Consider the following 25492-nt stretch of genomic DNA (forward strand, 5'->3'; position numbering starts at 1 on the left):
AAGGAGAATTCAGTTTTCCTGTTTTATGCGAGCACGAGGCAACCACTCATACATGTTTGTTCTACTACAAAAGCCTCTCAAAGAAATCTCACTTACCATGCTTAAGTTTTCCATTGCATAAGGAAGCAGTTTTAGTTGAATGCACAAGCTTGGAAAACATTGTATTTTAGATTTCACAGCATCTCAAGACAGACAGAATTAAGATGCATTTACATGGTAACTTCAAATATAAACACCATTTGATATTGGTTTCCAACAGTACAGCTACAATAGGACATCATTATTAATACATACCTGCAAATACAAATATGAGAATATATGGCTTCAAATATTTGAAAATACGTAAAAAGCATCATTTAGGCATTATTACAATTAGCGGACTTAATTTGCAAGGAATTAAGACATTCTGACTTCATTCATTCTTCATTGCAAAGATAAAGCAAAACGTTTTTTTTTTTTGCTAAATAAAAACAATGCCAAAAAAATAAGGTCTCCAATTTCAAATCATGAAATGCATTACAGTCAAACAAAGTAAAGAAAATATACAAAATAATTAAGGGGTTAAAAACAAATGTTCAGAGACTGCAAAATTTTTACTCCACATGGGGGAGCTGTGATCTTCTGGTAAAACTGAGAATTGGGTATTTAACATCGTATAGGATGAATCCACATTTAAAACCAACACAACCCTAAAAGGACACACAACAGATTAACCACAAACTGAAAGCTAATATATACAATTATTTAATTTTTCTCTGGATGCCCCCAGGTTTTGTGAAATTTAGTTCACGTCTTGGGACAAATTCCCCAAAGTATAGTCAGCCCATTAGAAGGTGCAGTTATAAAATAAAATAAAACCACCAACATAAGTGAATACAGCATTTATTTATTTTTTTCATAAATATTTAAAACCGTCAATTAACATTCTAAATTTATACAAAAATTGCAGGCTCCTGTCCTGGACAATAAAGCCCAAGACATTCATTACGATACGATGTATAAAATAAAAAGATAACCAAATTCCAGTCCTTCTTCACCAATAGTGCAAGATGAGATCAATGCATCGGTTCCTTCAAGGACAGTTGCCGTACTTGCTACCATTCACGCAATGTCACATGTAGAGGGTGAAAAGCACATAAATATGCATTACGGATATAGCACCTAGTGTTCGTGGTCCACAGTTCTGATTTACGAAGGGAGAGAAGAAGAAAAAATTCCAACACTTCTCCATCTTATTTACTGATATAGCCAAAAACGGGGACATAAAAATCTAAATATAGCAATAAAAAAAATGGCAATAAAAGTGAGGTGACTGACATGAGTGAGGAGCTGGGAGGCTTCTGACTCATTCACATCTCATTAAACAGGAAGGGGAAGCACATCAGTATGCAGAAAATGAGTAGAAACATAAGCAGCCCTTAAGGCAATGACCCAGAGTTCAACTCAAATGCCCAGCTGAGGTTAGAAGGCAAGATCCAGCCAAGACTGAAACACTCAGTCTGTAAAGTAAAAAAAAATTCCTAGGGCATCAAGATAAACTTTATGGTGTACATATAAATATGCTTATAAAAATGTAGCCAAAATGCTGTTTTAGGTAGATTGTCACTGCTGATTGGTTTGTCACACTGCACCAGTTATTCTTTCTTGTGGTGTATGTCATTGTTGTTCTGTAGCATGGTTGCATTTTGCAGGACTTTAGGAAGCCTTTTGCCTTTTGTGTATGCATGGTACCAGAAGTTGAGGAAGAGGAGGAGGAAGACGACGCCATACAGAGTAATGAGGTAGATGAAAATGGGGTAAGGGTAAGGACATTCTTTCATGAAGTAGTACTGGCTAATATGAGCGGTTACGATGACAAACTGGATCTGAGAAAAGAGAGCACAAACAAAAATACAATGCGTGTCAAATCCGATTCAAATCAGTTAAGCTGTTAGTATGAACACCAAAACACCACAAAACAAGATTTTTAAATCCAGATCTAAACCACATCCATATGCGATTTTAAATTCATTTCTATAGCCACACACGCACCAAAAATAAATGCAAAATGTTGTAATACATACCAGCTGTATTGAAGTTAGATGCTTCTTCCACCATAAAAATTTTTGAAAGGTAGGGCCGAGGGCTGACAGTCCATAGTATGTATACATGATGACATGAACGACGCAGTTTAGGGGGGCGTGAAATGTCCCCAAACCACCTGCAACAAAAAAGGAAAATCATCTTTTAACTCTTTCCCCACCAGCGTTTAAAAATCATTTTCACAAAAATGTCATGACCCCCAGAATATTTTGTTGAATTCCTGAACATGTCAAAAGAAAGAACAGAGTCTGCTTTAAAAAAATAAATTAAAAAAATGTTTATTCTAGCTTCATTTATTCTAGCTTCATGCATTCTTTAATCAACACTTGAATGTGGGTAAGTTTAATAAAAAAATTGAGCAAAAAAGCGGAGAAAATCTGGATCATATTCAGAACGATGACCAATCCATCAACTCCCCTAATGCATGCACAGTCCTATAACTCATCCTGGCTCGACATTTCATTCAGTAACATTATGCGGTTTTAATTTATATGCTGTTTAATGTTGATGATCGCGTTATTTTAAATATGCATATGATCTCGCTTGTTTCTGATTCTTCTTCACATGTGTTTTGATCAGGAGATTCTGTACTCTTTCAGTAGATGTGTCATAGCACCCCCTAGCATATAATAGTGAAAACACGGAAAGCTAAAAAAAATCTGTCAATGCGGGGAAGCGTTCTCTCACAAATGACAGAACTTTCTGTCAATGGCGGGGAAAGAGTTAAGTGTAGTCTTGCAATCAGTGGAAAAGATAAAGACATACCTGGAGAAAACCTGACTCCAAACCACCAAGTGAAAGGCATGATGGAATGATGAAAGACGTGTAGAAAGGACACCTGATTTTGCTTTTTTCTTAGTACAAAGAAGATCTGGCCAGAAAAGACAGATAAAAGACCCAGTATTGACATTTGTTTTCTGTGATCTGAACACAAAGGACAGCACTAAACACTGTTCATGTTTAAATGGAGTGATCCAATGTTAAAATGTTTCTAATCCAATCACTCAAACAACATTTGATTGTAGTCAGAGGTATTTTGCATGTATAGTTTCAATAAAAATCCAATGCAACTGCCCCATGTCTATTAAAAGCACTTTTACTTACTGATAAAGGAGTCAATTATTTTCTATGGTAACTGACAGCATGCCATAGATGATTTAAACAGAGCTTAAGTTATATTGCTTCTATATAAGAAAAGCAAGCTTCCAATTTTCCGCCCAATAGATTTAGTTTTGTCTCTCTGACTCACAATATTTCCATTTTATACCATCTAATAATACTGCTGACTGACAGTGTAGAGTGCCCTCCACTAATATTGGCACCCTTGGTAAATATGAGCATTGTTTTTCCTTTTGATCTTTCATTCAAAAATTCTAACCTTTCATTGAACTGAAACAATTAAAAGTGGAGGGAAACTCACATTATGACAAAAAAAAATTTGTTGGCTACAATTATATGCACCCAATTATTGCAATGTCCTTTTCCCAAGATAACAGCTCTGCCTGGCAGCTCTGAACACCTGACAAGAGATCAGAGACCATTCCTTACAGAATCTCTCCAGATCCCCAGCTCCATGTCGGTGCTTTTTCTCTTCAGTTAATCCCACTCATTTTCTATAGGGTTAGGTTAGGGAACTGGGACGGCCATGGCAGAAGCTTCTTTTTTGACTCAGTGACACATTTTTGTGTTGATTTTGATGTTTGTTTTGGATCATTGTCCTGATAAAAGATCTAACCACGGCCCATTATAGGATTTCTAGCAGAAGCCGTCAGGTTTTGATTTTTTATCTGTTGGTATTTTCTAGAATCCATGATGTCATGTATCTGAACAAGATGTCCAGGACCTCCAGGAAAAAAACATTAAAGATCCAGCAGTATATTTAACCATGGGCATGGGGTATTTTTGATCCCTGTTTGCAACAAACCCATCTGGTGAATATGCTGGAGTTTTTTTTGGGTGAGCAAGGAGGATTTTTCTCGAAACCCTCCCAAACAACATGCGATGTAGGTGTTGTTTGATAAAAATTAAAAAAAATTACTCAAGACTCAACTAATCTCTGCAATTTTCCAGCGGTGATCCTTGGAGTGTTTGGTCACTCAAACTATCCTCCTCACCGTGCATTAGGACGATATAGACACGCCCTCTTCCAGGCAGATTTCTAACATCTTTAATTGATTGTAAGTTAATTTAGTTGATTCTTAATTATTGGCCTGATGGTGGAAATGGGGATTTTCAATGCTTTAGCTCTTTTCTTACAGCCACTTTCTATTTTAGCGCAACAATTTTTTTCTGCACATCAGAACTACATTCTTTGGTTTTACTCATCGTGATGAATGATTAAGGGAATTTGGCCTTTGTGTTTCCTCATATTTATACTCCTGTGGAAAAGGAAGTCATGGGTGGACAATTTCATTCTCCTAGTCACCCTGGTGTGCTAAAAAAAAAAAAAATGTAAATATGAATGAGAATATACTTCAGAAATATTTTACTCATAAGAATTTCTATGGGTGCCAATAAGTGTGGCCAACACGCATTGGGAAAAAAACATTTTTCATTTTTGTTTTTTTAATTAAAAGATCAAAAGGATAAACAATGCAGATTTACTTTTCACAGCCACCTTTGCTCATTTTTACCAAGGGTGCCAGTATTAGTGGAGGACACTGTATGCCAAAGATGTGACAGACAACTATTTGCCGTTATATATGCTGTTTGCTTCAGTAGCAGTAGCAATGCAGATGTCATGAAATCAAGGTAATAAATAGGAAACATCACTCACTGTGTCCAACATCTCAATGAACTTGGAGAAGTAATAGAGCCAGCAAGTCCATGCCATCTGGAGAATGAGAAATATAGATCAAGCACAAATGCCTGACAAACTATTAGAGAAAACAGGTTACATGAGAGAAAAAAAAAAACAGGGCAGAGGTTTTCACACGGCAGGTAAAGCAACATTTCATCTGCTCTCACCCTCATGGCTTGTGGCGATCGAGAGGGGTCTAACAGATCACAGCCGAATGAATATCCTGTTCCCCAGCCTGACATCACAAACTGCAAAGAAAGAATACACCTGTAAGAGGCTTGATTGAAATTCAAGAACTTAAGAAATGTAACTTTGGCCATACCATTTATATGGAGATAGACTAAAGAAAAAAAGAGCTCATTATAAATACCTGACAAGGCAAGAAAAAACACTCATATTTAGCCGAATGTCTAAACTGATTTATTCTATACAACAAAAATGGACTGATTCAAACTAAATTTCCAAAAGGGCAAAAAAGCTCTAATGATTTTCACTAAACAACTGATATTTTCAGTTTGTTCAACACATCACTACTACACGGCTTCAGAAGATGTAGAATACAGCAAACAAGTTAATTATTGCCTGGCAGTATGAATCACATCCACTTTTATTGTATGGAAAGGAGCTGATATAGACATATTGCAAAACATCTTTTGTGAGCCACAGACAGACAATCAAATAATTGTGGAACAACATGAGGAAGAGTAAATTGTAATTTCTGAGTAAACTGAGCTAGGTAGGTTCTAGGTACTGAACACTGTAGGTAAACTTATTCCACTCATTTACACATTAGCCGTATGTGTGAACAGCATTAAACAAATTGAAATGGCAGCATAACTCAATGGACTCTTACAATACATGGTCATCAAAAAAAAGTATCTTTGTAAACTCTCAAGCAAAACATACAACAGGGTTGCCTGCCAGCAAAAATAATGATATTTACCTCATAACACATGTAAATAGAAAGAGCCACAACGAAGAAATTATAGATGACGAGGACCGGCTTCAGATTAAACGGTTTCCTGTTCTCCATTATCCTGGGCCCCAGTAACGTCACAAAGAAGATGTAAAATAAAATAATGGCCGTTTGCAGGATAGGAGAGGGCATGAACAGCCAGTCTTTTGTCCTCGGGTCTGAAATCACATCACAAAAATATCTGAACTCCGTGTAATGTCTCCATGCACAGCAACATCTATTGTAGGTTGTGCATTAATCTATGTCCGACATTGCTGTTGTTGTTGTGCACCATAATTCTCTGAGATCAATAAATTACACTGATGTATGAGAAACTGACGCTTCAACAATCTCAGTAACAGAAAAAGATAAGTAATTTGATGCACTAATGATTTTAAACAGTGTAAACTACGTTTACCAACCACTTTTTAGCAACCTTGGTTGAAGTTTTTCCATTAATTTCTCCAAGAGATCTCCGTTATAAGCCATGAACATTGTTTTGTTTTGACAGAAACTTAAAACTATTGTTTTAAATATGTTGATTATGTATATAGAAATAGTTGTGTGTATATAGCAAAATGTAATATAATATATAATTATAATAAGATATAATATATTTGTTTATTTAATTTAAATTTAAGAGCGCAGGGAGCCTGACTCTGTCAGTTTGTAGTGCTTCATGGGAGTGGTTGGGCACTAAAGAGTTCTTTTGGCATGAGGAACTCCACTGTTAAACGTGTTTGTCAAAAAATAAGATGAAATAATGCAGGCTGATGGCTTCAACAAAAGCATATACCATCAATAAACAAGCTAACATAGCTCACAGTAGGTCTGTCTTTAATGATTTAAGTTATCGCCCAAAATCAATGCCCCTATGGACAAAATTATTTTTCAATGGGATTTTTCAATTTTTACTTTCAGAATCTGACTGTTGCAGGTCATACATTGGTGTTTTTTCTTCTCTAATGTCAGAAACCTTCTTACCTGCATTTTCGATCAACTTGATCCACTTGTCATACAAGTGTTCAGCTGTGGATGTGAACTCAGAGAATGCCATCACCGCCAATGATCAGAGCCTAAGGAGACAATTAGAAAGAGTAAACAGGAGAGAACCCTCAATGACCAACTATGTAAAATCTACCATTTTTTTCCTTTACATCTTTCATTTAGCCTTGAACACCACATGTCATTCAGACTGAATTTATAATTGATCAATTGAAATACACTTTCACAGTACTGTTCCCTTCTAGACCGTATGACATGATGTGATATGGAACGTCAATGTTGCAAAAATGATGCAAGAATGGCTTATTTATGGTGGCAGCATGAAAGGTTGTATTGTGCTTAGAAAACACAAAAAGTTTAAATCAGCAGTTGGACCATCCTCCATCCACTCCAGCAAACTCGGAGCTGAACAAGAGGGTGAGTGTTGGGACACAATGGTCAGCAGTCATTGTACATTAAGGACACAGAAGCCAAGACAGCCCATAAAATCATGGGGGTGGATAAACGAAGAAATGCAGAGCCCGAGAACAATGTACAGTATATACCACATAACGGTTCAATTCAGAGATGCATACAATGGAGAAACTCAGTTGTTCTTGATACCATTACCAGAAAAGTGCATTTCAAATCGTATTATTCTGTAATAAATGTACACGTATGTGGCTGTGTATTCAGGGCGTAGCCTATAATTTCATTCATTAAAGGGATTGTTCACCCAAAAATGACAATTCTGTCATAGTTTACTCACCCTCAAATTGTTTCCAAACCTGTATACATTTCTTTCTTCTGCTGAACAAAGAAGATATTTTGAAGAATGCTGGTAACCAAACAGTTGATGGAACACATTGACTTCCATATGTTTTTCCCATACAGTTTGGAATACCCATATTCTTCAAGATATCTTCTTTTGTGTTCAGCAGAAGGAAATTCATACAGGTTTGGAACAACTTGAGGGTGAGTAAATGACAGAATTTTAATTTGAGTGAACCATTCCATAAAAGGACAAATAAGATGAAGAAGAATAAATGAAAAGTGCTGAAATTGCAAAAATGACTTGGATCCACATTAATATTGCTTATGGAGTTACAAGATAATTCAAAGCTATAGCAAATTAAAAACCAAACAAATTTGTATTATTTTATGTCTGAAAATACATACATTTATTATACTGATATTTAAAAATATTATAACAATTTGAAAAACTGAAATAAATAAAAGAATAAAAATATATTTTTCAGCTGCATATAAATGTAAAAAAAAAAAAAAAAAAAAAAAAGTAGTGTCTAAAATGCCATCATTGTTGGTGAGGGTGAATATCAGCAGGCAATTTAATCAATAAATAAAGACCACATTATCACATTTATAACTGGATTTCATACATCAATTACAATAATTATGTTAAAAACAGCTTACTTTAAGCTAAATGGTCCCAAAAAAAAAACAAAAACCGAATGCTGTACATGAATTCAGGCATCATTCTGGTGAAGCATCAATCAACCCAAGCGTTCTTTGCCTCCCTTCAATGTTTGAAGTCGAGAAACTAATCAAACATGTGTTTCAGGGTATACTGGTCCAATTATCTGGAGAGTTGCCCGCCTAGATACTGTAATCTTTAATACAAGCCTCGACACGCCTGTTGCCATAAGACAGACTGGATACAGGTGTGAGAGGAGGACACTACCTTCCCTCCACACAGGTGCAATTCAGGAACCGCATGGGCTCTTGACAGCTGAACTGGAAAGCCCAATACTAGCTAAACCTAACATAATATATGAAGTTTTATGTTTAAGTGTGGGATATGGATAATGACATTTCAGACAACAAAAAAAAAAAAAAAAAACATACATACATACATACATACACACAGACACACAAACACACATTATAGATTATATTATACACAGACATTCATCAGTATTTCGGAGACGCCACCTGAGCTCTAAAAAAACTCATTTAGTAACCATACCCAAGTGTGATATCAACCTGAAATAACTAATTAAGTGACTCAAAATACTGAGAGAAAATACTGTAACTCACCCCCACTGTTTTAACAGGGAAGGCAGAATATCCTCATTATTACAAAGAAATTCACAGCTTGTCACATATACGGACTTCACACAAAAAAGGCAAGTGCAGGTGCGCGTCTTACCGTGACAAAACAGACGGAAAATCAGATGTGTATTTCCACGCACACCTCGAGGTCCTCCCGGTCCTCCGTGCCACGTAAAGTAGTTTAAAAAGTGAAAATCTTAAGGTTTGAACACACGACCTCCATCAATTAACCTTAAAGACGCGCGAGTTCCCTCTTCATTGCAATGACCGAGCGGTGGGCGGAGACGTTCACCTGATTCCGAGATTGAGGGCTCTGATTGGTCAAATGTCGCATCAGGACTTGTAATACCCCCACGCTATGCGTGAAGGTGAATTTGGGTGCGTGAAGGTGAATTTATAAGGACAAAAGTATGGAGTCAAATAATTATGACAATTAATGATGCCACAATAATGATTTATAAAATGTCCTAATAGTTCCTTCACAATAAAAATGATACAGAGCCAGCATGAATGTTTTATCTTACTACATTCATTGTTTAATTAATAAACACAAAAATAAACTGTTCATTGATCATCACACAAAAGTAAAGTAAAAACAAATATGTTTATCATAATCACAAAACATACTTTTTACACCAAACCATTGGTTCTAATGATATGAGAACATGTAGTTCAAGTCAAGTTGAAAGGCAAATCAGCAGGTGCCAACCAATGGAAATACTTGACGCCCATGAGACTTTTTATGTACAGTTACTTTATAGACACCGATTGATTGCAGTATGCAACTGTATACAAAAAGAGCACTTTGACTCTGAAGGAATGTACATAGTGGTTTATTTGGATAATAAAAAATAGGTTGCTGGTTTCCTTGCTCTGTCAGCCTTCATCACTGCTCCAGGCATCTTCAAAAGCAGGATTGACTGCAGCTTGTGTTCCACCCTGTGAAAATATGCATTCAGAAACATTTGAACATCATAAAAGTCACCATGAATTCAAAATGGACAATTCTTGTTTTTTATGGAATATTGTAGTATTTATTATAAATTATTTATCCGTGGACATCAATTATTATTTTTTGAATCATATGCCCTCATAATCTTTAATCAAAAAATCGTCCCTTCCCTCCTGTAGTGACATTTCTTCTCTTCTCTGGTGACGAGTACCGGCGCAAGGGCGGAACAACCTGTTACTCGCATGAGATCACATCAATATCAAACCAAGGATGGACAAAATCAAGTTCTGTCCTACATTTTTTCTTGTTTGAGAAGATATTCGTCACAATGGAGAAGAAAAGACAATTGCAACTTCCGTTTCATGCCGAATTTAAGCCTACATGATTCAGTGATGTTTGATTACTGTTTAACTTTATATGATACAGCCAGGGCACAACAATAAGAGCATGTGGTGCATTATCACTCTATTGTATGTTCACTGATTTGCACATATTCAAATGCCTTTCAAATATTTGGTTTTCTGAGATACATTTCTGATTTGAAAACCAGTCATTAACCTTCCTCACATCAAGGTTTTAACGAATTAGCAAGAAAGACTTGCGATAGTCTTAGAAGCATCAGTAAGAATGGGCTGAAAAAAATTATATATATGTTTATGAATATAGCTGTAATGAAATTATAGCCGATCATTTCCAGCTATTTTTTTTTATAACACTAAGCCATGCTAATAGCCAAGTATGTATCAGTGATGCGCAATGCAATTCCTTAAACATGTGCCAGATTTTCTACCAGAAAAACTGGTAGAGCAGGATGTTAAACTCAGCACCTGATAAACTACAAGCCATCAAGACGCGCAACTCAAGCTAATGTGTACATCTCATGTAGACCATGACTGACAGCAGCCGCATCTGAATATATGCCATAATGGGCATAGTGTTTGTCAGGTTATCTGATCTTATCTATTGGCTGAGGAACGCGAGCAAGGTCAGAAAATGTTTACGAGCACAAATTTAGATTCACTTTCTGCCCCACCTAGTCCAAACCTGCAGATCTGTAAAGATAAAAACACCTGATCCACGGGACATTGTAGTAGTCGTTAAAGCGCACCATTAATTGAATCAACCTAATCTTTTCTGAAATCTGGACAAGAGTAAAAAATAACAATTTTGCATTAAAAAAATATGTCTCAAAAGTTTACCCGTTTAGAGTTGGTTTCTTCATCCTCAATGTCAGGCTGTCTTAGCACTGGGACCCAGGCTAGGATGTTACAGTCTTTACCTCCACTGTACAGCTCCTAATGACGCACGAATGAGTCTATGAGTCAATTCAAATCTCATTAAATGATTGTGAGAACACTGATTTTACTCCCTGGCATTGCTTCAGTTTGTTGTCTGATTAGTAAAGACTCAATTACTAAGCAAATAATCAGGAACAACATTACCTGATAATCTGGGTGGAACTCACAGCAGTCTACATTATTATAATGTCCTCTCAACATAGTGATCAGCTCTCCCGAGTGAAGCCCGTACACCGCTACCGAAGTGCCACACGGCACAAACACAAACTCCGGACTGCAGCCCCTCGATACGGTAAACTTGAGGCCTTTGCGGCTCTCGTTGACGACTTTTCCATAATTCACCTGTTGATGAGAATTAAGGATTTCTGAACAGCTCCATGAATTAAAACGACAAAGATTTAAAGATATCTGTGAAATTAACAACTAACCGCAACGGTAGACTACGTCTGTCTAGCGCATTAACATGCAAAAACAATGGAAAAGTAGAGCAATGGAATGAAAAACGTGATCTGTGTGAATGGCCCCTAATTACTTCTGCTGCATGAACATCGGCTCAAAATATAATTTTTGACATAATTTTTTGCTAAACAGATATTAGGAATTAAGTCTAAAGTGTAAAGTCTTCAAACATCCCTAAGAGCTACTCACTAATGTGTTTTCCCCTGTGGCACTATTCCACAGGCGCATTCGATCATCTGTACCAGAAGTGAGGAGATGGAGTCCGTCAGCTGTGAAGCACAATCCATTTGCTCGCCCATTGTGTGCTGTGTTCACTGGAAGAAAAGTATAATTTATATTAAAGATTTTTACATTTTATATTACAATATTATATATAAAATTATATAATACCAATAATAATGAATATATGTATTAATAATATTTTACAAAATAAATGCATATATACAGTACTGTGCAAAAGTCTTAGGCATGTTAGTATTTTCACAAAAATGGTTTTAAGCCAGTTACAGTTATATATATATATAAACATACTGTATGTGTATACCTATATAAAACAATTCATATTATACCATATATATAGTATAATATTAATAGTCATATATTGCATAATATTGATATATTATAATATTATATTATATAATAATAATTGTACCACATTATTATGGTAAATTAACAGTTATGTATTTTATATATATTATTTATACAGTTATTTATACAGAAGAAGATTAAAAATTGTAAGTATAACTAGGGTGATTACGTTCAAGTTTATAAAGTATATAAACAGCTCTTGTCTGATGCAGAAATATGAGCTTTCAGCATCTTTTACACACAGAAATTATTGCTCACATTCATTTCTGCTTGCTGCACTCAGTGCTATGGCAAGTGTCTGGTATCTCTGAAGAACTTATCATCTGAACTTACTATAAAATTACTTTTTATACACTCTTTAAGTACCAATATTCCTGTCACGCATAAATGCATTTTCTAGAATGCACATGATAAACAAAATATTTTTAGTAAACTACGACTCAAATGTTTTTCAGTTCAAATGTAACTGATTACTACAGACTGCAGTTAATTTTCCAGAGTATCGTGTAAATATTAAATCACAATTATCCTCATCATGAAGCTTGATGAAACATGCTAAGTGTGATTTCACCTGCTTCAGATGAGGCCTTGGATTTGTCCCCATTGTGCTGGTCCAAAGTAAAAAGACTCCCCGAGGCTCTTCTCACATCCCAGACGCGGACCCTGCTGTCAGTGCTGACAGGGAAATCCATTGCACAAGAGTTACTAGCAATAATGCAAGATGAACATGAATAAATCTCTTATAGATGGTCAGATCAGATTTAGAACTGGCCTTTAAACCAGTAAGATTCCTCCGTTCAGGTAATGCAAACATTATTCATCATTCCTATGCACTTCTTAAATAGGATATATTTAGCAATCTCATTTGGGAAATAGGATATGGTAAGAAAAAACAAAATGGATGCCAAAATGCCTGGATTTCTTCCAACAATCTTTTATTTTTCATGGAACTTCATGTGCTAGAGATTCTTGGATCAGATTTTGATCTAGTTATCTGCAATTTACTAGTAAAATAGGTTTTGCAAAAATGAACTCTTCACTCTATATTCTTAATTGTTTTCCAGGCAAGAAGGAAAGTTTCAAAAGAATATAGAACAATTAAAATATATAAAGGCATCAAATGACTGAAGAATTCACAACGGATTAAAAAAAAAACAGCATCAAATAACACAGGATGTGGCTGTTTCTTGTTATGGTGGTACTCAGCCAAGGAAAGGTGAGTGCATTGACATTTGTGCAGGTGTGGAAGTGCTTACCTGGCAGTGGCCAGGATGTGCTCATATCGTGGAGACCATCTCACTGAGAGGATCTCGCCCCTGTGGCCTGCCAGGGAAAACTTGTTTCATGATAAACTGATATAACTCTGAAAGTTAATACACACTACCATTCAAAAGTTTGGGTTCAGTAAGATTTTTTTTGTACTTTTATTCAGCAAGGGTGGATTAAATTAATCAAAAGTGACGGATCATGTGACACAGATACACTTGTGATATCTGAGATGACCAGAAAAATCTGACAAAATTCCAAGGCAAAATAACTACTAATATGGTCAGGATTCAACCCATGAACCCATGTCTGCTCAAAATATTTGAGTCTTTGGCTTTTAACGTCCCCCTGCAGTCAATAATTTTATCCCTTAAAACTCATCTTTGATCACCAAAATTACATATTTAAAAAAAATTTCCTTGAAAAAAAAATTCTTAAAATAGCTTGAATTCAACTCTACACCCTTGCCTCATTTAGTATACGCGGTTCTATGAATATGCAAATTAGCCCTGCCTCCACTCACTCACACCAGCTCAGAGGTCCACTCGTTGACCTGATTGGTTACAAGGTAGTTGGTGACGTCAGAAACACCAGCGATTTCAAACCGCCATTTTGAGACTGTCTTTGGTTCACTGCAGTTTTTAAGGAGAAAATACCCAGCAATGGTGCTGACTTATGAACTTGCACATGGTTTGATTTAGAGCATATTCAAAACATCACATAGACATATAAACAGGGGGACTTTAAAGAAGTACAATATCCCTCCACCAGGGCTGTCTCCTTTCAGAAACAACAGGCATTACTCACCCTGTAGGATGTGGATGCGCGACCCAGACTTCAGATCACAAAGCTGCACTTTAGGGTCTTTGGTACCAACTGCCAACACAGAGTACAATAGAGCTAAGTGAGAAGAATAACAAAACAGCTCAGACACACTGTTGTTGTAGGAGTTTAGAGCCCATGTGTTAGGGGCCAAACACAAATCTTATTTTGTAAGATTTATGAACTAGAATACAAATTACAAAAAAGAAGTATGCGAACAGAATGTCAAATAAACTAATAAAATTAAAATAAATAAATAAAATAAAAGTATGTGTGACGGCAGATCCCAACTTATGATAAATATGAGATTATAGAAAAAATTGTATTGATTAACTGGATATGTAAACCCAGCATATAAACAATAACATTTTACTGCTTACTGTAATATGGAAGATTATTAAGAAAAAGATTCCCTAAAATCAGCATGGTGTTTTTTTTTCTGAAAAGATGGAGGTGGGGAAAATTTGAAAAAGAAAAAGAATGCGTGACAGAAAAAAGAGAGAGACAAAGGGACATTGAGGTGTTCATAACCTGTCGGTCCTGATTAAGAGACGAGTGCCTGGATTCCTCACCTCTCATTTTTAAAGCAGGAAATGTTTAGCTGGCTACCCATTGAGCAATAATGATGATTAAGATCCTTCATATTCTTCCACTTTAACCAAAAGTATATTCTAGAGCAGATATGAGGATCCATATCTCTCTTTTTTTAAGGCCATCTGCAGATGTACAAGCTTTGATGCACTACTCTAAAGCTCTAGGAGCTCTAGATTATTAATTGCTGATTAAAATAAAGATACAACAGAAAGATATCAGAGTAATGAGTGCTCAGAAGTTTAAAAGATCACATGCAGAAGGGTTGGTTTGGTCAGAGAACACACCTGCTACAAGACTGTGCTTCCTGGCTACAGGAGACATGTGATGACAGTAGACATTACCATCGAACTGGAACTCCTCAGCTGGCTGAACAAAACACAATCAATCAAATCAATCAAACAATCAATCAATAAATAGAACCTAATGTAAAGATTACGATTTTAAGGAAATGCACAAATATACACCCGTGTTAGATGTGCTTAAAGGCACAATATGTACGCTTTTTGGATTAAAATATTCAAAAACCACTAGAACAATGTTATATATTTAGTTGACTTGTGTACTTACATTATCCCAAATGTTTCTAACAATCTAGAGTAATCAGCTATTGTAACCAGTGAACGGACCGTGTCATTACGTCGCCTGTCAATGACATAATTGCTGCGTTACCCTCGACATCAAAGACGCTTTAATATATTATGTGTTTCAGTAGACAGGTGAGCAACGGTTTGGATACCTTTATAGACAGAAAACTAATCATTGTTATATAGCTCAATATGGTTATTCTTATTGTTTAAATCTCGTTTTCTTGATTAACCATGAGTAACATGTTTGTACCCAAAAAGTAAATCAGACAACACCATTTTGTCAAGTGACTAAATTAGCATAAGCAGAAAGACCTTTAATTGTAGCAACAGTAATACAGCTTTTTTTTCCACCATGTTTTAAAATGAATTGCATGCCATTTAGCAACACAAGTCATCCAGTGTCTCATACCAGCCACCGAGCTAACGCACAGAGTAACGTTAACGTTAATGAAATAACATAATGTGAATTTAAGTGATCAAATGTAACTGCAACAAAGTTCAAGTTCAGGAAAGAAGGAGGTGAACGTTAAATGGAACTTTAATTGTAAAATATGCATAAACAACAAAATAAAAGTCCCTGAGTCCTATCAGATCGCTTTCCATTGGCTGTGGAGGTGTCATGATTTCACGCTCATTCATGGCGTAATCAACCTACGCCCTTGTTATTGTTTTGACTAAGCAACCTCTCCCTGCTGTGCCTTTCAGGGAGCACTTAGAAAGCATTGAATGTTGCTTGGGCACCATTCTTGTGTGTCAGTTACAATGCAAATACCAGATGCAAGGCCAACAGATAAGGGACATTTGACACCACAGAGCCTGTATTTAAGCAGACTGGTAGTTCCACAATGGCTTGCGGCTTTCAGTTGTTAGACATTTTTGAAAAAAAACTATGGGAGCTAATGAATGCAGACCAGAAGCACATATATAATAACAAATACTTAACCCAAAAAAGAAGAGAAAGAAGTCAACGAGTAATCATTGTGAGAAATATGGTTTTGGTTGTAGGACGTACACGCACCTTCAGAGTTTCTGTGTCCCAAACTTTCATGGTTTTGTCAAATGAGCTGGACACAAACATACCGGTGTCATGCGGGTACCACTGCACCGTTTCAACGCTGAATTTATGCACATGCCGACTGGACCTTCACAGAAAACAGTGAAAGTCACACATAACCTGACAACATATATCAATCAGAAAATATCATACTGCCATCTTGTGGTCACTGGATCACTGTGAAGGAGAAGGGAGCCATACTGACCTGCCCACTGTGCAGACTGTTTTGCAAGAGTATTGAAGCTTCTTGCTGTTGTTTTCCAAGTCATAGATCACTATTACACCATCAGATCCACCCGATAACATGCTGGAATGCAAAACGGGCCAGTGAATTACTGTATTTACTATATGGGGTCATCACAAGAAAATGGAGTATTAAGAGCATATCAATGTAATATGTGAATCCTATAATTGCAGTATTCTAGTATTCTTGAACGAGGAGTACACTTACTATCTTCCATCAATAACCTCAATGTCCAGGGTGTTAATTCCATTGCCATGGACACGAGCCACATCTCTGTTGTGGTTCAACTCCAGACTAAGCACCCTGAAGACGCAGAAAGGAAGAGTGAGGTAAGTTGTGCCACTTTTTAGATACATTTGATTTGACATAACATTCATGTTATGAATTTCAAAAAGTTTTAGCAAAAAAATTGCTGACAAAAAATGCTGTTTGCTAGAATTCTCCCCTCAACGTTAATGATTATACAGAATGTAACACAAGAACAAATTATGGTTAGTACATAACACAATACCTAAAAACACTGTTATGAACGATGTTTGAACATTTTCTGAACGTTATAAAATTGTAATGTTTTATTTAACTTTGTTTATTTAGATCTTTTAATTGTATTAATTAATTTGTTGTTTGTTTTGTTTATTCAAATGTAACGTACCCCGTCTATATTTGTAGAACCAATAAAAATATCCAAGAACCATCCCCGTAAATATTAATAAAAATATATATATTATAACATTACCTTCGTGTGGACTCTGCACGTCTCAGACGAACAGGGTCGTCAAGCCCCGACTGCCTGGCATAAAGAAAACTCAGCATCTTTGTAGAGACATCGAGCTTTTATTAACTATATCCGAAATCTGTTTACAGTCTTTAACCCTAGCTTTAGAGCGGTGATTATTAAACATGTAGAATCGCGTTTTAAAACTGAACAAATTCATTCTGTACAACACACTAAATGTAATATGATCTATTTCAGCTTTTAGTTGTGCATTTTGTTGGTTAGGGGGCAGCCATGTTGTGACGTGCTACAACGCATACTCTGATTGGCCTGAGCGGGCGCAAGGACCAATCACATGACAGCATTATTGCTGCGTAGTGCGTAGTTGTAACCCGACGGCTCAGTGAAGTGAATGCGTCTGCGTGTGCAATAGGAGAGAATATATATTGAAATTTTACATATCTTATAGTGATGAGCCGTATTAGCTCTCTGTTGCGAAGAACATTTGGAATGGTAAAAGAGCATATCGGCACAGATCATTTAGGAAATAAATATTACTTCATACCCGAGCAGAAGTCATGGACAGGTAGGTCATGCATAAGACTTTGACTAACGTTACCGAGTAACAGTCGATACACCTTTATACTTCTATTTGGTAGAACTTCAGTATAAAATTAAATGAAGAGATGACCATATAATTATGTTCATAATATCATATTAGATCTATAAGAATCATAGATGTATTATCTAAATATTTCAAATTAACCTCTTTAAATAAATTGAAATATAGTAAACTGTAGCCATTCTGTACAACAAAACCCAACCAACCTCTTTTCTTGGCCATTGGTTATAGCAAACTTATCTCGTTCTCTCTTTTTTTATTTGGTGGTTTAAATTAACCAAATACATTGATCTCATCCCAATTCTTCCTTGTCTTTTTCAGGACGGACCATGCGGCCAAGACGCCTAGTAGAAGCAGCAAATCCAAAAGAGTTTGAGTACCTGGAAGGAAGCATTCCTTCTGAATGGGATGGTAATAGAGAGTCAGTCATGAACCTGACTGTAAACAAATATTATTATTTTTTATGATAATGTGAACCTAATATTCAAATTCATATTTATATTCTATTCTGTATTAACTGTCTAAATTAAAATTATTAACTGTTTGTTTATATGAAAATTGGACACAGTAATGAAGATATTTTATATAATTAGATGTTTTAGCATGTTGTACTTAAATATCTAAATGTTTTATACCATGTTATCATTAAATGATCTATTAACTTAGCTCCTTATTTAACAAATCAATATTTATTGTATTTTCTGTTTCTTTTAGCTTGGATCAGAGGCAGGCGGAAGCAGCCACCTACTATAGAGGTATTATTTCTAATTACATCAAGAAAGCCACTCAGAATATAAACTAAAATGAAAAGAAATGTTTTACATTTAATTTTTATTATATCTTAAAATGATCATTTCTATACCTAGAAAGAATGATGTAATAAAGTCATCACTTTAAGTGTCACATGTGTCTTGCCCTCTACAGGAGTTGCTAAAGAATGAACACTACAGGGAGCAGATCAAAATCAAAGCTGTAGAGGCAGGGGAGAGGGATAAAGCCTTGCAGACCAAAGAGTATGAGGAAGGTCTGGTGGCCCAGCCTGTTCAGACTCAGGTCAAAGGTCATGCTTCTGCCACACAGTTTGGGCAGACTGAAATCAGTGAGGACCCCATAAGCACTGCCAACACATTTCAGCCAGGGTCCTGGACACCTCCAGGAACCAAAAAATAGGACTTTATAAAACCCTTACTTGCAATCTTCAAGTACATTTTCAGTTTAAATGAATTAGTAGTTGTGCTCGTTTTCATTCTTGACAAATATTCAGTACTGGTTTCCTGGAGCCAATTGAGAAACATTGCATGTAATGATTTAGCATAATTGAAATGGATTGTAAATTGTAATGGATTGCACTCAGGATTGTTTCAAAATCAAATCACCAAATGTAGAACATTTTGTGCATTGTTTAATTGAAATGACATTTCAGAAGTACTTTGAACGGTCTCTGCATATGGAAAACTTTATATCATTACAGACTATTGTAAAAAATATTACAGTGTTGTAGATTTCCTTTTGCACTTTATTTATAAAGTAGGTAAATAAAAGTTGCAGCTGCAGTTGATCTCAAATTATTATGTCCTATCAAAATATTATGTTTAAACACCTTATTTTTAGCATAAGAGTGGGTGTGGCTACTGCAAGACTTCTGGTGTCAACTGCTTTCAGTTATTTTAGCTGTTTTAGCTTTAGACCGCAAAAAACAGTCCATTGTGCTGCTTGATGTTGCAAACTGGTATTTGTTATCATATTACTTGCATTCGATAACATAATTTATTAGCGGAATCATAAACCCACTGGTTAGTAGCTAAAATAGTTTTACCGTTTTCTGCACGCTGTTATTCTTCCAGTTATTTACCTATAGTGGCTGAGAAAAAGACACATTAGGAAATAGGTGTAAAAAAATAAGGTGTATAAGATTCAAGAATACTGTAGTGATCGCACAGACAGTTTGAGTCAAACTTCATATTAAGAATTTTCTTTATTATTAAAAAAAATCAATTTAAGTGATTTGTGGATTCAACTTCAACCCAGTAAAAAATGGAATGCAGAGTACTGCACAATAGTGGATAGCACAATAATGCAGTGCATTTTCCACTGTAGTGATAATATCCTGGAAAAGTACTGCAGTCCTGCTATTGAGATCAATCAATCAACCCTCCCATTATATGTTCCCAGCTTCCCACTAAGGGTTTACTAAGGCTTCCTTCAGGGCCAGTCTTGCTCCAGGTCCCATAAGAACTGTCCAGGGTTAAGAGAAGAGCAATATATCAGGGGGATGGACTATTATATTGACCCCACTCTGTCCCAAGCTCAATCCTTCTTGGCTCTCTTGGCTTTGGCAATGTTCTCTTGTCGTTTTTGTTTCTTCTTCTGCTCACGTTCCTTGGCCTCTATCATCTTAGCGAGTTTCCATGATAACAGGGCGCTGGCGATAAACAGAGGGGTCAAAGCCAGGATAACCGTGGTGAGAAAGCCATAAGGATCTTTGGCTGCCCACTCCACCACATATTCTGCCCAAGCTTTGATATCAATCATCGTCCTCGGACCGTCTTCAGCAGCGGATCCTAGGAAGAGAGAGTTGTGAAATCAAATGACATCACTAGAAGATGCAGGAAGTGTAAACAATTTTAAACCATATTCTAAAGTTTACATTGTAGTTCAGACTGAGTGCCAATATAGCTGCAATTGTCTTTTTATGCTTATATTGACTCATTATATTGTTAGCTATCTAGTTTATCAAGCAAAAGTTTTTAGAGTAAATATCTATGCTTGTTAATTCTGTACAATAAATATATATTTTTATCACTTGATACAATGGTTAAACCAGTTAAGAGTTACAGTTCTCTAACGAAGTTTGATAAGCAGCACTGACAGCTATAAGCTAGCAACACAAAGCGACTCTTCAGCACCATCAATATTGAATGAAAATCATACAATAATAACTTTGTGTACATATCAGCATATAGAGCATGATGAGCAATGTGATCATTTTAAACAAAGACGATCACCCACCAGATAAACCGTTCTAGATTTACCGAGCAGTTATTAGTTGGTAACTCTCGCCGGACGCCGGAAACACCTAAAAGCAATAAAAGCGGAAGTGAAACTCTTAACTTTTGTTTGCATTGCAGTGTGGGAATTGTAGTCGTTCCACCTCACGTCCTCTGAGAACGTATTTGACTGAAAAGGAAGCCGTGACCCCAAAAGTAATAACTACAAAAACTCCAAATATAGGTAAATCATCATTTTAATTTTATTTCACCATTACTTACCATTGATATTGTATCGCTGTGAACTTCTCTGTATTTGTTTTCCATACATGTTGTGTTGTATATATTCCCGTAGAGCATGCAATGGTCATTAAAAATACATAGTGTTGTGAATTAACTTTTTTTGATCGTTTCTTTTGAGTAAAAAGTTCATCATAATTCAAACCAATATTTTGACAGCCAAATCCGTCATCAAAAAACAACCAATGGCTGTCGCCATATCAATCATGTGACCAAACATACCATCCAATCATGATCGTCGAGACGTTCGCGTCGTAATTTCAAACGTGTGCGAGGATCCAAACAACCTCGGATGGCGGTATGCGCCTTTGAAGTTGGTTCGCAACCCGCCATAAAACCAAAAGAAGAAGAAGAAGAACAACCTCGGATTATCTATAGCCAGCGACAAGTCAGTGAGCGACTTTGCCTGTCGATATATTAATCTTATTAAATATAGCCTACGAGCGCCTTCAATAAATCAAAAGTAAACTCGCCCGTATATGTAGGAATAATGAAAACGGCTGCATAGGCTGTGGATACATCGTGTTCTTTTCAATGAGTTCTCACATCGTCACCCCAGGTCCATACAGGGCCACTAAACTGGTGAGTCTCTTCTGCCTTATTTGGTCAAATATGGTGTGGTGATGTTATCAGAATCAGCTTTATTGCCAAGTACAACTTGTACAAGGAATTTGTCGTGGTGCATAAAAATAATAAATAAAATCAAGGAATAAAAATAGACATCTATTGGAACTGTTGGTACTTGTTAGCTCTAAAAGTGCTTTGTTTATTATTGGGTGTAACGAGCAGATTTGTTTGGTATATGAAGTTTAACATGCCTTCATTTATTTTTCCTATTTATGTATATTTAATACCAATTGTTTATGCATTTTGAACAAAAAAAGTGACAGTTATAAACTTAGAGAATAATTTTCTTCTGTAAAGCTCAGTTGTTGTTGTACGTTAGACATTTGGTTTTGAATAAACTGATTGCAAGCTCTTCACGTGACATTATTAACTTACCTGTTTATTTCCCAGTGGAATGAAGTGACCAAGCTTTTCCGGGCAGGGATGCCTTTGAAGAAGCACAGGCAGCACTTGAGGGTTTACTCGAGCTGCTTCACCGCATCAGCAGCTGTGGACTGGTTACATCAACTCTTGAAGAACAACAGCAATTTTGGACCTGAGGTCACCCGACAGCAGACGATCCAGCTGCTGAAAAAGTTTTTGAAGAACCATGTTATTGAGGATGTGAAGGGTAGATGGGGCATGGAAGACCTGGAAGACAACAGCCAGCTTTACAGGTATGATAAAGTGGATATTTTAATAAAGTTTGACTTTTAAAGAATTTGAATGGAAATTATAGAGAGAAACATAATGTTTTCTGGTTTGAAATGTGTTTCAGGTTTCCATCTACATCTCCACTGAAGCCTATTCCTAACCATGCCCCTCTTTTAAGGAAAAAGAGCATGTCTATGATGGACAAGGAGAGTTTCTTCAAATTCAGAGGGTCTAAGAAATTTGACAAAGAAATATTGGTAAGTATTGTTGCTCCAAATGTGTTGTCAGTGAGAAATTTCATTTCAGATGTGTAATATCCACTTGCTATTTCACACAGGAAAATGTGGATCCAGAAACTCAAGAATCTCAAATGGAATCATCCTCAAGTGATACTGAACGCTGCAGGGAGCTCACAGAGGAGGACATTCAAGTGATCTGGAAGAATGTGACACTTACACAGTAAGCCGACCTCCCCCCACACCATCTGTCCCATGTAGTTTGTATGCGTTGAAGTTCGCAGCTTTGCACCAGAAGTACTTCCTGTTTGCAGTCGCTTACAAAGAAGTGAGGTCACTAATGGTAATACTTTGATATATTGTTTGGTTTTAAATGATTGCAATGGCATTTACATGGCACATAAATATATTTAAAATAATTCTTTGGTGCATGTCCAGAAATTACATATACACTGCCGTTCTAAAATTTTGGATCAGTAGAAACTCTTTTTTTAAAAGAGAGAGAGATATAATACTTTTATTCATGCATTAAATTATGGAAGCTTGTTTTTGCCACAGAATAAAAAAAATGTAAATGTAAATGATAATTGCGACTTGATCTCGCAATTCTGACTTTTCCCCCCACAATTGCAAGAAATAAACACGTAAAGATTTATAAGGTCAGAATTGCGGGATATAAACTTTCAATTGTGAGAAAGTCAGAATTGCGAGATATAAACTCAATTTTTTCTTGCAATTGTGAGTTTGAGATGTACAGAATTGTGAGATATAAACTCGCAATTGCGAGTAAAAAAAGTCAAATTATGAGGGAAAAAAAGTTTATATTAAAGGAGAACTCCGGTCAATTTTAACATTGAGACAATCGACTACTGTGGACTTCGACCGAAAACAGGAAATAAATACAGGTATGAGCGCTGGCCGAATTAACTTCATTTTTATTCATATCTTTCACATCTACTGCAGTCAGATTCACCGTGTTCACTCTGAAGGAATCACTCACATTGGCTGTGCACTTGTAATGACACATCAAGGATGTTAAGAGGCTAAAAGCAGGTTTAAAACTTGCCCCATTGAAGTCAACAGGGTGCAAATTGTAAAAAGAAGATAACACGGTGTAGGCAACACTGGTTTATGTCGTTGTTCTCTGTACTGACAGCACTCCAAATTTACAAAAAAATGAGCTCAATGTTAAAATTGACCGGAGTTCTCCTTTAAGCAGTTCTAACAAAAAAAAGTCAGAATTGCGAGATGTAATCTTGCAATTGCTAGAAAAAAGTCAGAATTGTGAGATAAAAAGTCACAATTACCTTTTTTTTTTTTTTTTTTTTTTTTTTTTTTCAGTGGCAGAATCAAGCTTGCATATTAAATGGATCAACAATGACAGTGTAACATTTCTGTATCAAAGAAATTTTGCTCTGTTGAACTTTTTCTATTCATCAAAGAATTCTGAATAAAATGCATCACGGTTTTAAGCTATTAAGCAGAACAACTGTTTTCAGTATAGATAATACAAATAAATATTATTGTTTTTACTGTATTTTTTATCAAATAAGTGCAGCCTCGTTGAGCATTTCTTTTAAACATTAAAAATGGTAGCACCACGGACACAGTACTTTTTTGTAAGTGCACTGCTTGCTTGTTTTTGAAATGATTTATATAAGATTTATCTAAATTCAAAGTGATTAACAATAGTGTAAAATTGTGAAGGCTGAAGCTATATTGTCTTTTTTGCAGTATTTTTCCCCTTAGAAAATTCTGTTGCATATGTCTAACTCTTTTATTTGAGGGTGTATGACACAGATGACCCCAAATCATAATCAATGTGATGTTCAACATGAATTTGATCATCTTTTGAATGCTCAGTTTGCAGAAGTTGGTGGGATCAGGGTCTCTTGAAGATGTTTTGGATCCAGCGCAAGTCAATCCTCAGTTCATAATGGATAATATGACCAAAGTCAATAAACATGGAGTCGTTTCGTTGGAAGATAAGTCAGGTAGGCTTGATATGTGTCATTTCAGTCTAAAAAATGGTGGCAAACATCAGATTTTCACATTCTGATTATTTTCTCTTATTTTGTCCCCCCTCCGTAGAAGATTTACCGCACTGGGTTTTGTCTGCCATGAAATGTCTTGCAAACTGTAAGTTCTGTTACATGTGAAATGAAATGAGACAATTAAAATAAGTATTTAAAAATATTAGATCACATTCATATTGTCTTTGTCATGGCATTTATAAGAACAAATGTAATATATATATATATACATATACATAGGTATTTTAATGGTTAAATTGATTTTATAATAATGCTTTATTTTCCATCCATTTTTCCATCTTTATTTTTCCATTCCATCAAGGGCCAAAGTATGACTCAAACCAGTCATCTTACCCAGGATTTGAGCGGGATGTGTTTAAAACAGTCTCTGACTACTTCTATAGTCTTTCTCAGCCACTGCTTACTTTCCAGTACTATGAACTCTTTGTCAACATCCTAGGTATGTATGAAGCACACGTTTGGTTGTTTTCCCCACAAAAGAAGACACATATGTTTTGTCTTCGAGTCTCATTAGTCATTACAACAGAAAATATGTTTGCTTTGATTATTGAATTACATGT

General features: G+C 35.9%; 5 protein-coding genes across 13 annotated transcripts in view; 2 read left to right on the plus strand and 3 right to left on the minus strand.

Annotated features, from left to right (window-relative positions):
- elovl7a (ELOVL fatty acid elongase 7a) lies at nt 1-9160 on the minus strand. Of its 2 annotated transcripts, XM_084086477.1 has the most exons (8): nt 8992-9160; nt 6822-6913; nt 5826-6016; nt 5050-5130; nt 4859-4915; nt 2848-2953; nt 2064-2200; nt 1-1865 (listed from the first exon to the last, which is right to left on the minus strand). In XM_084086477.1, exons 2-8 carry the CDS (start codon nt 6892-6894, stop codon nt 1635-1637), a joined length of 876 nt encoding a protein of 291 aa, XP_083942603.1. In that variant the 5' UTR covers nt 6895-6913; nt 8992-9160; the 3' UTR covers nt 1-1634. The 2 variants fall into 2 exon arrangements, with proteins under 2 accessions (XP_083942603.1, XP_083942604.1); XM_084086478.1 differs by lacking the exon at nt 8992-9160 and having other exon boundaries at nt 134-1865; nt 6822-7019.
- Nucleotides 9161-9403: 243 nt separating this feature from the next.
- ercc8 (excision repair cross-complementation group 8) lies at nt 9404-17796 on the minus strand. Of its 6 annotated transcripts, none has more exons than XR_014602961.1 (12): nt 17495-17796; nt 16966-17061; nt 16720-16821; nt 16479-16602; nt 15158-15239; nt 14265-14333; nt 13448-13514; nt 12763-12866; nt 11793-11917; nt 11289-11486; nt 11046-11161; nt 9404-9833 (listed from the first exon to the last, which is right to left on the minus strand). XR_014602961.1 is itself a non-coding variant. In XM_084086473.1 (12 exons), the coding sequence occupies exons 1-12, from the start codon at nt 17569-17571 to the stop codon at nt 9771-9773; spliced, it is 1203 nt and encodes a 400-aa protein (XP_083942599.1). In that variant the 5' UTR covers nt 17572-17796; the 3' UTR covers nt 9404-9770. The 6 variants fall into 6 exon arrangements, 3 of the variants coding, with proteins under 3 accessions (XP_083942599.1, XP_083942598.1, XP_083942600.1); XR_014602962.1 differs by having other exon boundaries at nt 14265-14357; nt 17495-17779; XM_084086473.1 differs by having other exon boundaries at nt 11046-11141.
- Nucleotides 17797-17830: 34 nt separating this feature from the next.
- Nucleotides 17831-19648, plus strand: ndufaf2 (NADH:ubiquinone oxidoreductase complex assembly factor 2). Its single transcript, XM_084086480.1, has 4 exons — nt 17831-18059; nt 18417-18506; nt 18810-18850; nt 19020-19648. The coding sequence occupies exons 1-4, from the start codon at nt 17945-17947 to the stop codon at nt 19263-19265; spliced, it is 492 nt and encodes a 163-aa protein (XP_083942606.1). The 5' UTR covers nt 17831-17944; the 3' UTR covers nt 19266-19648.
- A 403-nt stretch (nt 19649-20051) lies between these two features.
- On the minus strand, nt 20052-21199 carry smim15 (small integral membrane protein 15). 2 transcript variants are annotated; one of them, XM_084086481.1, is made up of 2 exons: nt 21105-21199; nt 20052-20656 (listed from the first exon to the last, which is right to left on the minus strand). In XM_084086481.1, the coding sequence occupies exon 2, from the start codon at nt 20625-20627 to the stop codon at nt 20403-20405; it is 225 nt and encodes a 74-aa protein (XP_083942607.1). In that variant the 5' UTR covers nt 20628-20656; nt 21105-21199; the 3' UTR covers nt 20052-20402. The 2 variants fall into 2 exon arrangements, with proteins under 2 accessions (XP_083942607.1, XP_083942608.1); XM_084086482.1 differs by having other exon boundaries at nt 21128-21180.
- Nucleotides 21200-21669: 470 nt separating this feature from the next.
- Nucleotides 21670-25492, plus strand: part of depdc1a (DEP domain containing 1a) — a 9851-nt gene continuing 6028 nt past the window's right edge. The window contains exons 1-7 of one of the 2 annotated variants that reach the window (XM_084086459.1): nt 21670-21964; nt 22400-22665; nt 22767-22899; nt 22980-23101; nt 24742-24872; nt 24970-25017; nt 25234-25371. In XM_084086459.1, the coding sequence (XP_083942585.1) occupies nt 21917-21964; nt 22400-22665; nt 22767-22899; nt 22980-23101; nt 24742-24872; nt 24970-25017; nt 25234-25371 (886 nt within the window). In that variant the 5' untranslated portion in view covers nt 21670-21916. The remainder of the gene's footprint in view (nt 21965-22399; nt 22666-22766; nt 22900-22979; nt 23102-24741; nt 24873-24969; nt 25018-25233; nt 25372-25492) is intronic. The other variant, XM_084086460.1, reaches the window with a different exon arrangement.

This window comes from Abramis brama, assembly GCF_963993115.1.
Source record: "Abramis brama genome assembly, chromosome: 16".
In the NCBI taxonomy this organism is placed as follows: domain Eukaryota; kingdom Metazoa; phylum Chordata; class Actinopteri; order Cypriniformes; family Leuciscidae; genus Abramis; species Abramis brama.

Coding starts and splice junctions, on each gene's coding strand:
- elovl7a (XM_084086477.1), bottom strand. CDS start 6,894: ATGGCATTCTCTGAGTTCACATCCACAGCTGAACACTTGTATGACAAG. Junction 2,954..4,858: donor TCATTGAGATGTTGGACACA/GTGAGTGATGTT, acceptor TTTTCTGGCCAG/ATCTTCTTTGTACTAAGAAA. Junction 1,866..2,063: donor ATCTAACTTCAATACAGCTG/GTATGTATTACA, acceptor CTCTTTTCTCAG/ATCCAGTTTGTCATCGTAAC.
- ercc8 (XM_084086472.1), bottom strand. CDS start 17,571: ATGCTGAGTTTTCTTTATGCCAGGCAGTCGGGGCTTGACGACCCTGTT. Junction 11,918..12,762: donor CAAGGCCTCATCTGAAGCAG/GTGAAATCACAC, acceptor CTTTTCTTCCAG/TGAACACAGCACACAATGGG. Junction 9,834..11,045: donor AAGAAACCAACTCTAAACGG/GTAAACTTTTGA, acceptor ATATTTTCACAG/GGTGGAACACAAGCTGCAGT.
- ndufaf2 (XM_084086480.1), top strand. CDS start 17,945: ATGAGCCGTATTAGCTCTCTGTTGCGAAGAACATTTGGAATGGTAAAA. Junction 18,507..18,809: donor CATTCCTTCTGAATGGGATG/GTAATAGAGAGT, acceptor TGTTTCTTTTAG/CTTGGATCAGAGGCAGGCGG. Junction 18,851..19,019: donor AGCAGCCACCTACTATAGAG/GTATTATTTCTA, acceptor TGCCCTCTACAG/GAGTTGCTAAAGAATGAACA.
- smim15 (XM_084086481.1), bottom strand. CDS start 20,627: ATGATTGATATCAAAGCTTGGGCAGAATATGTGGTGGAGTGGGCAGCC.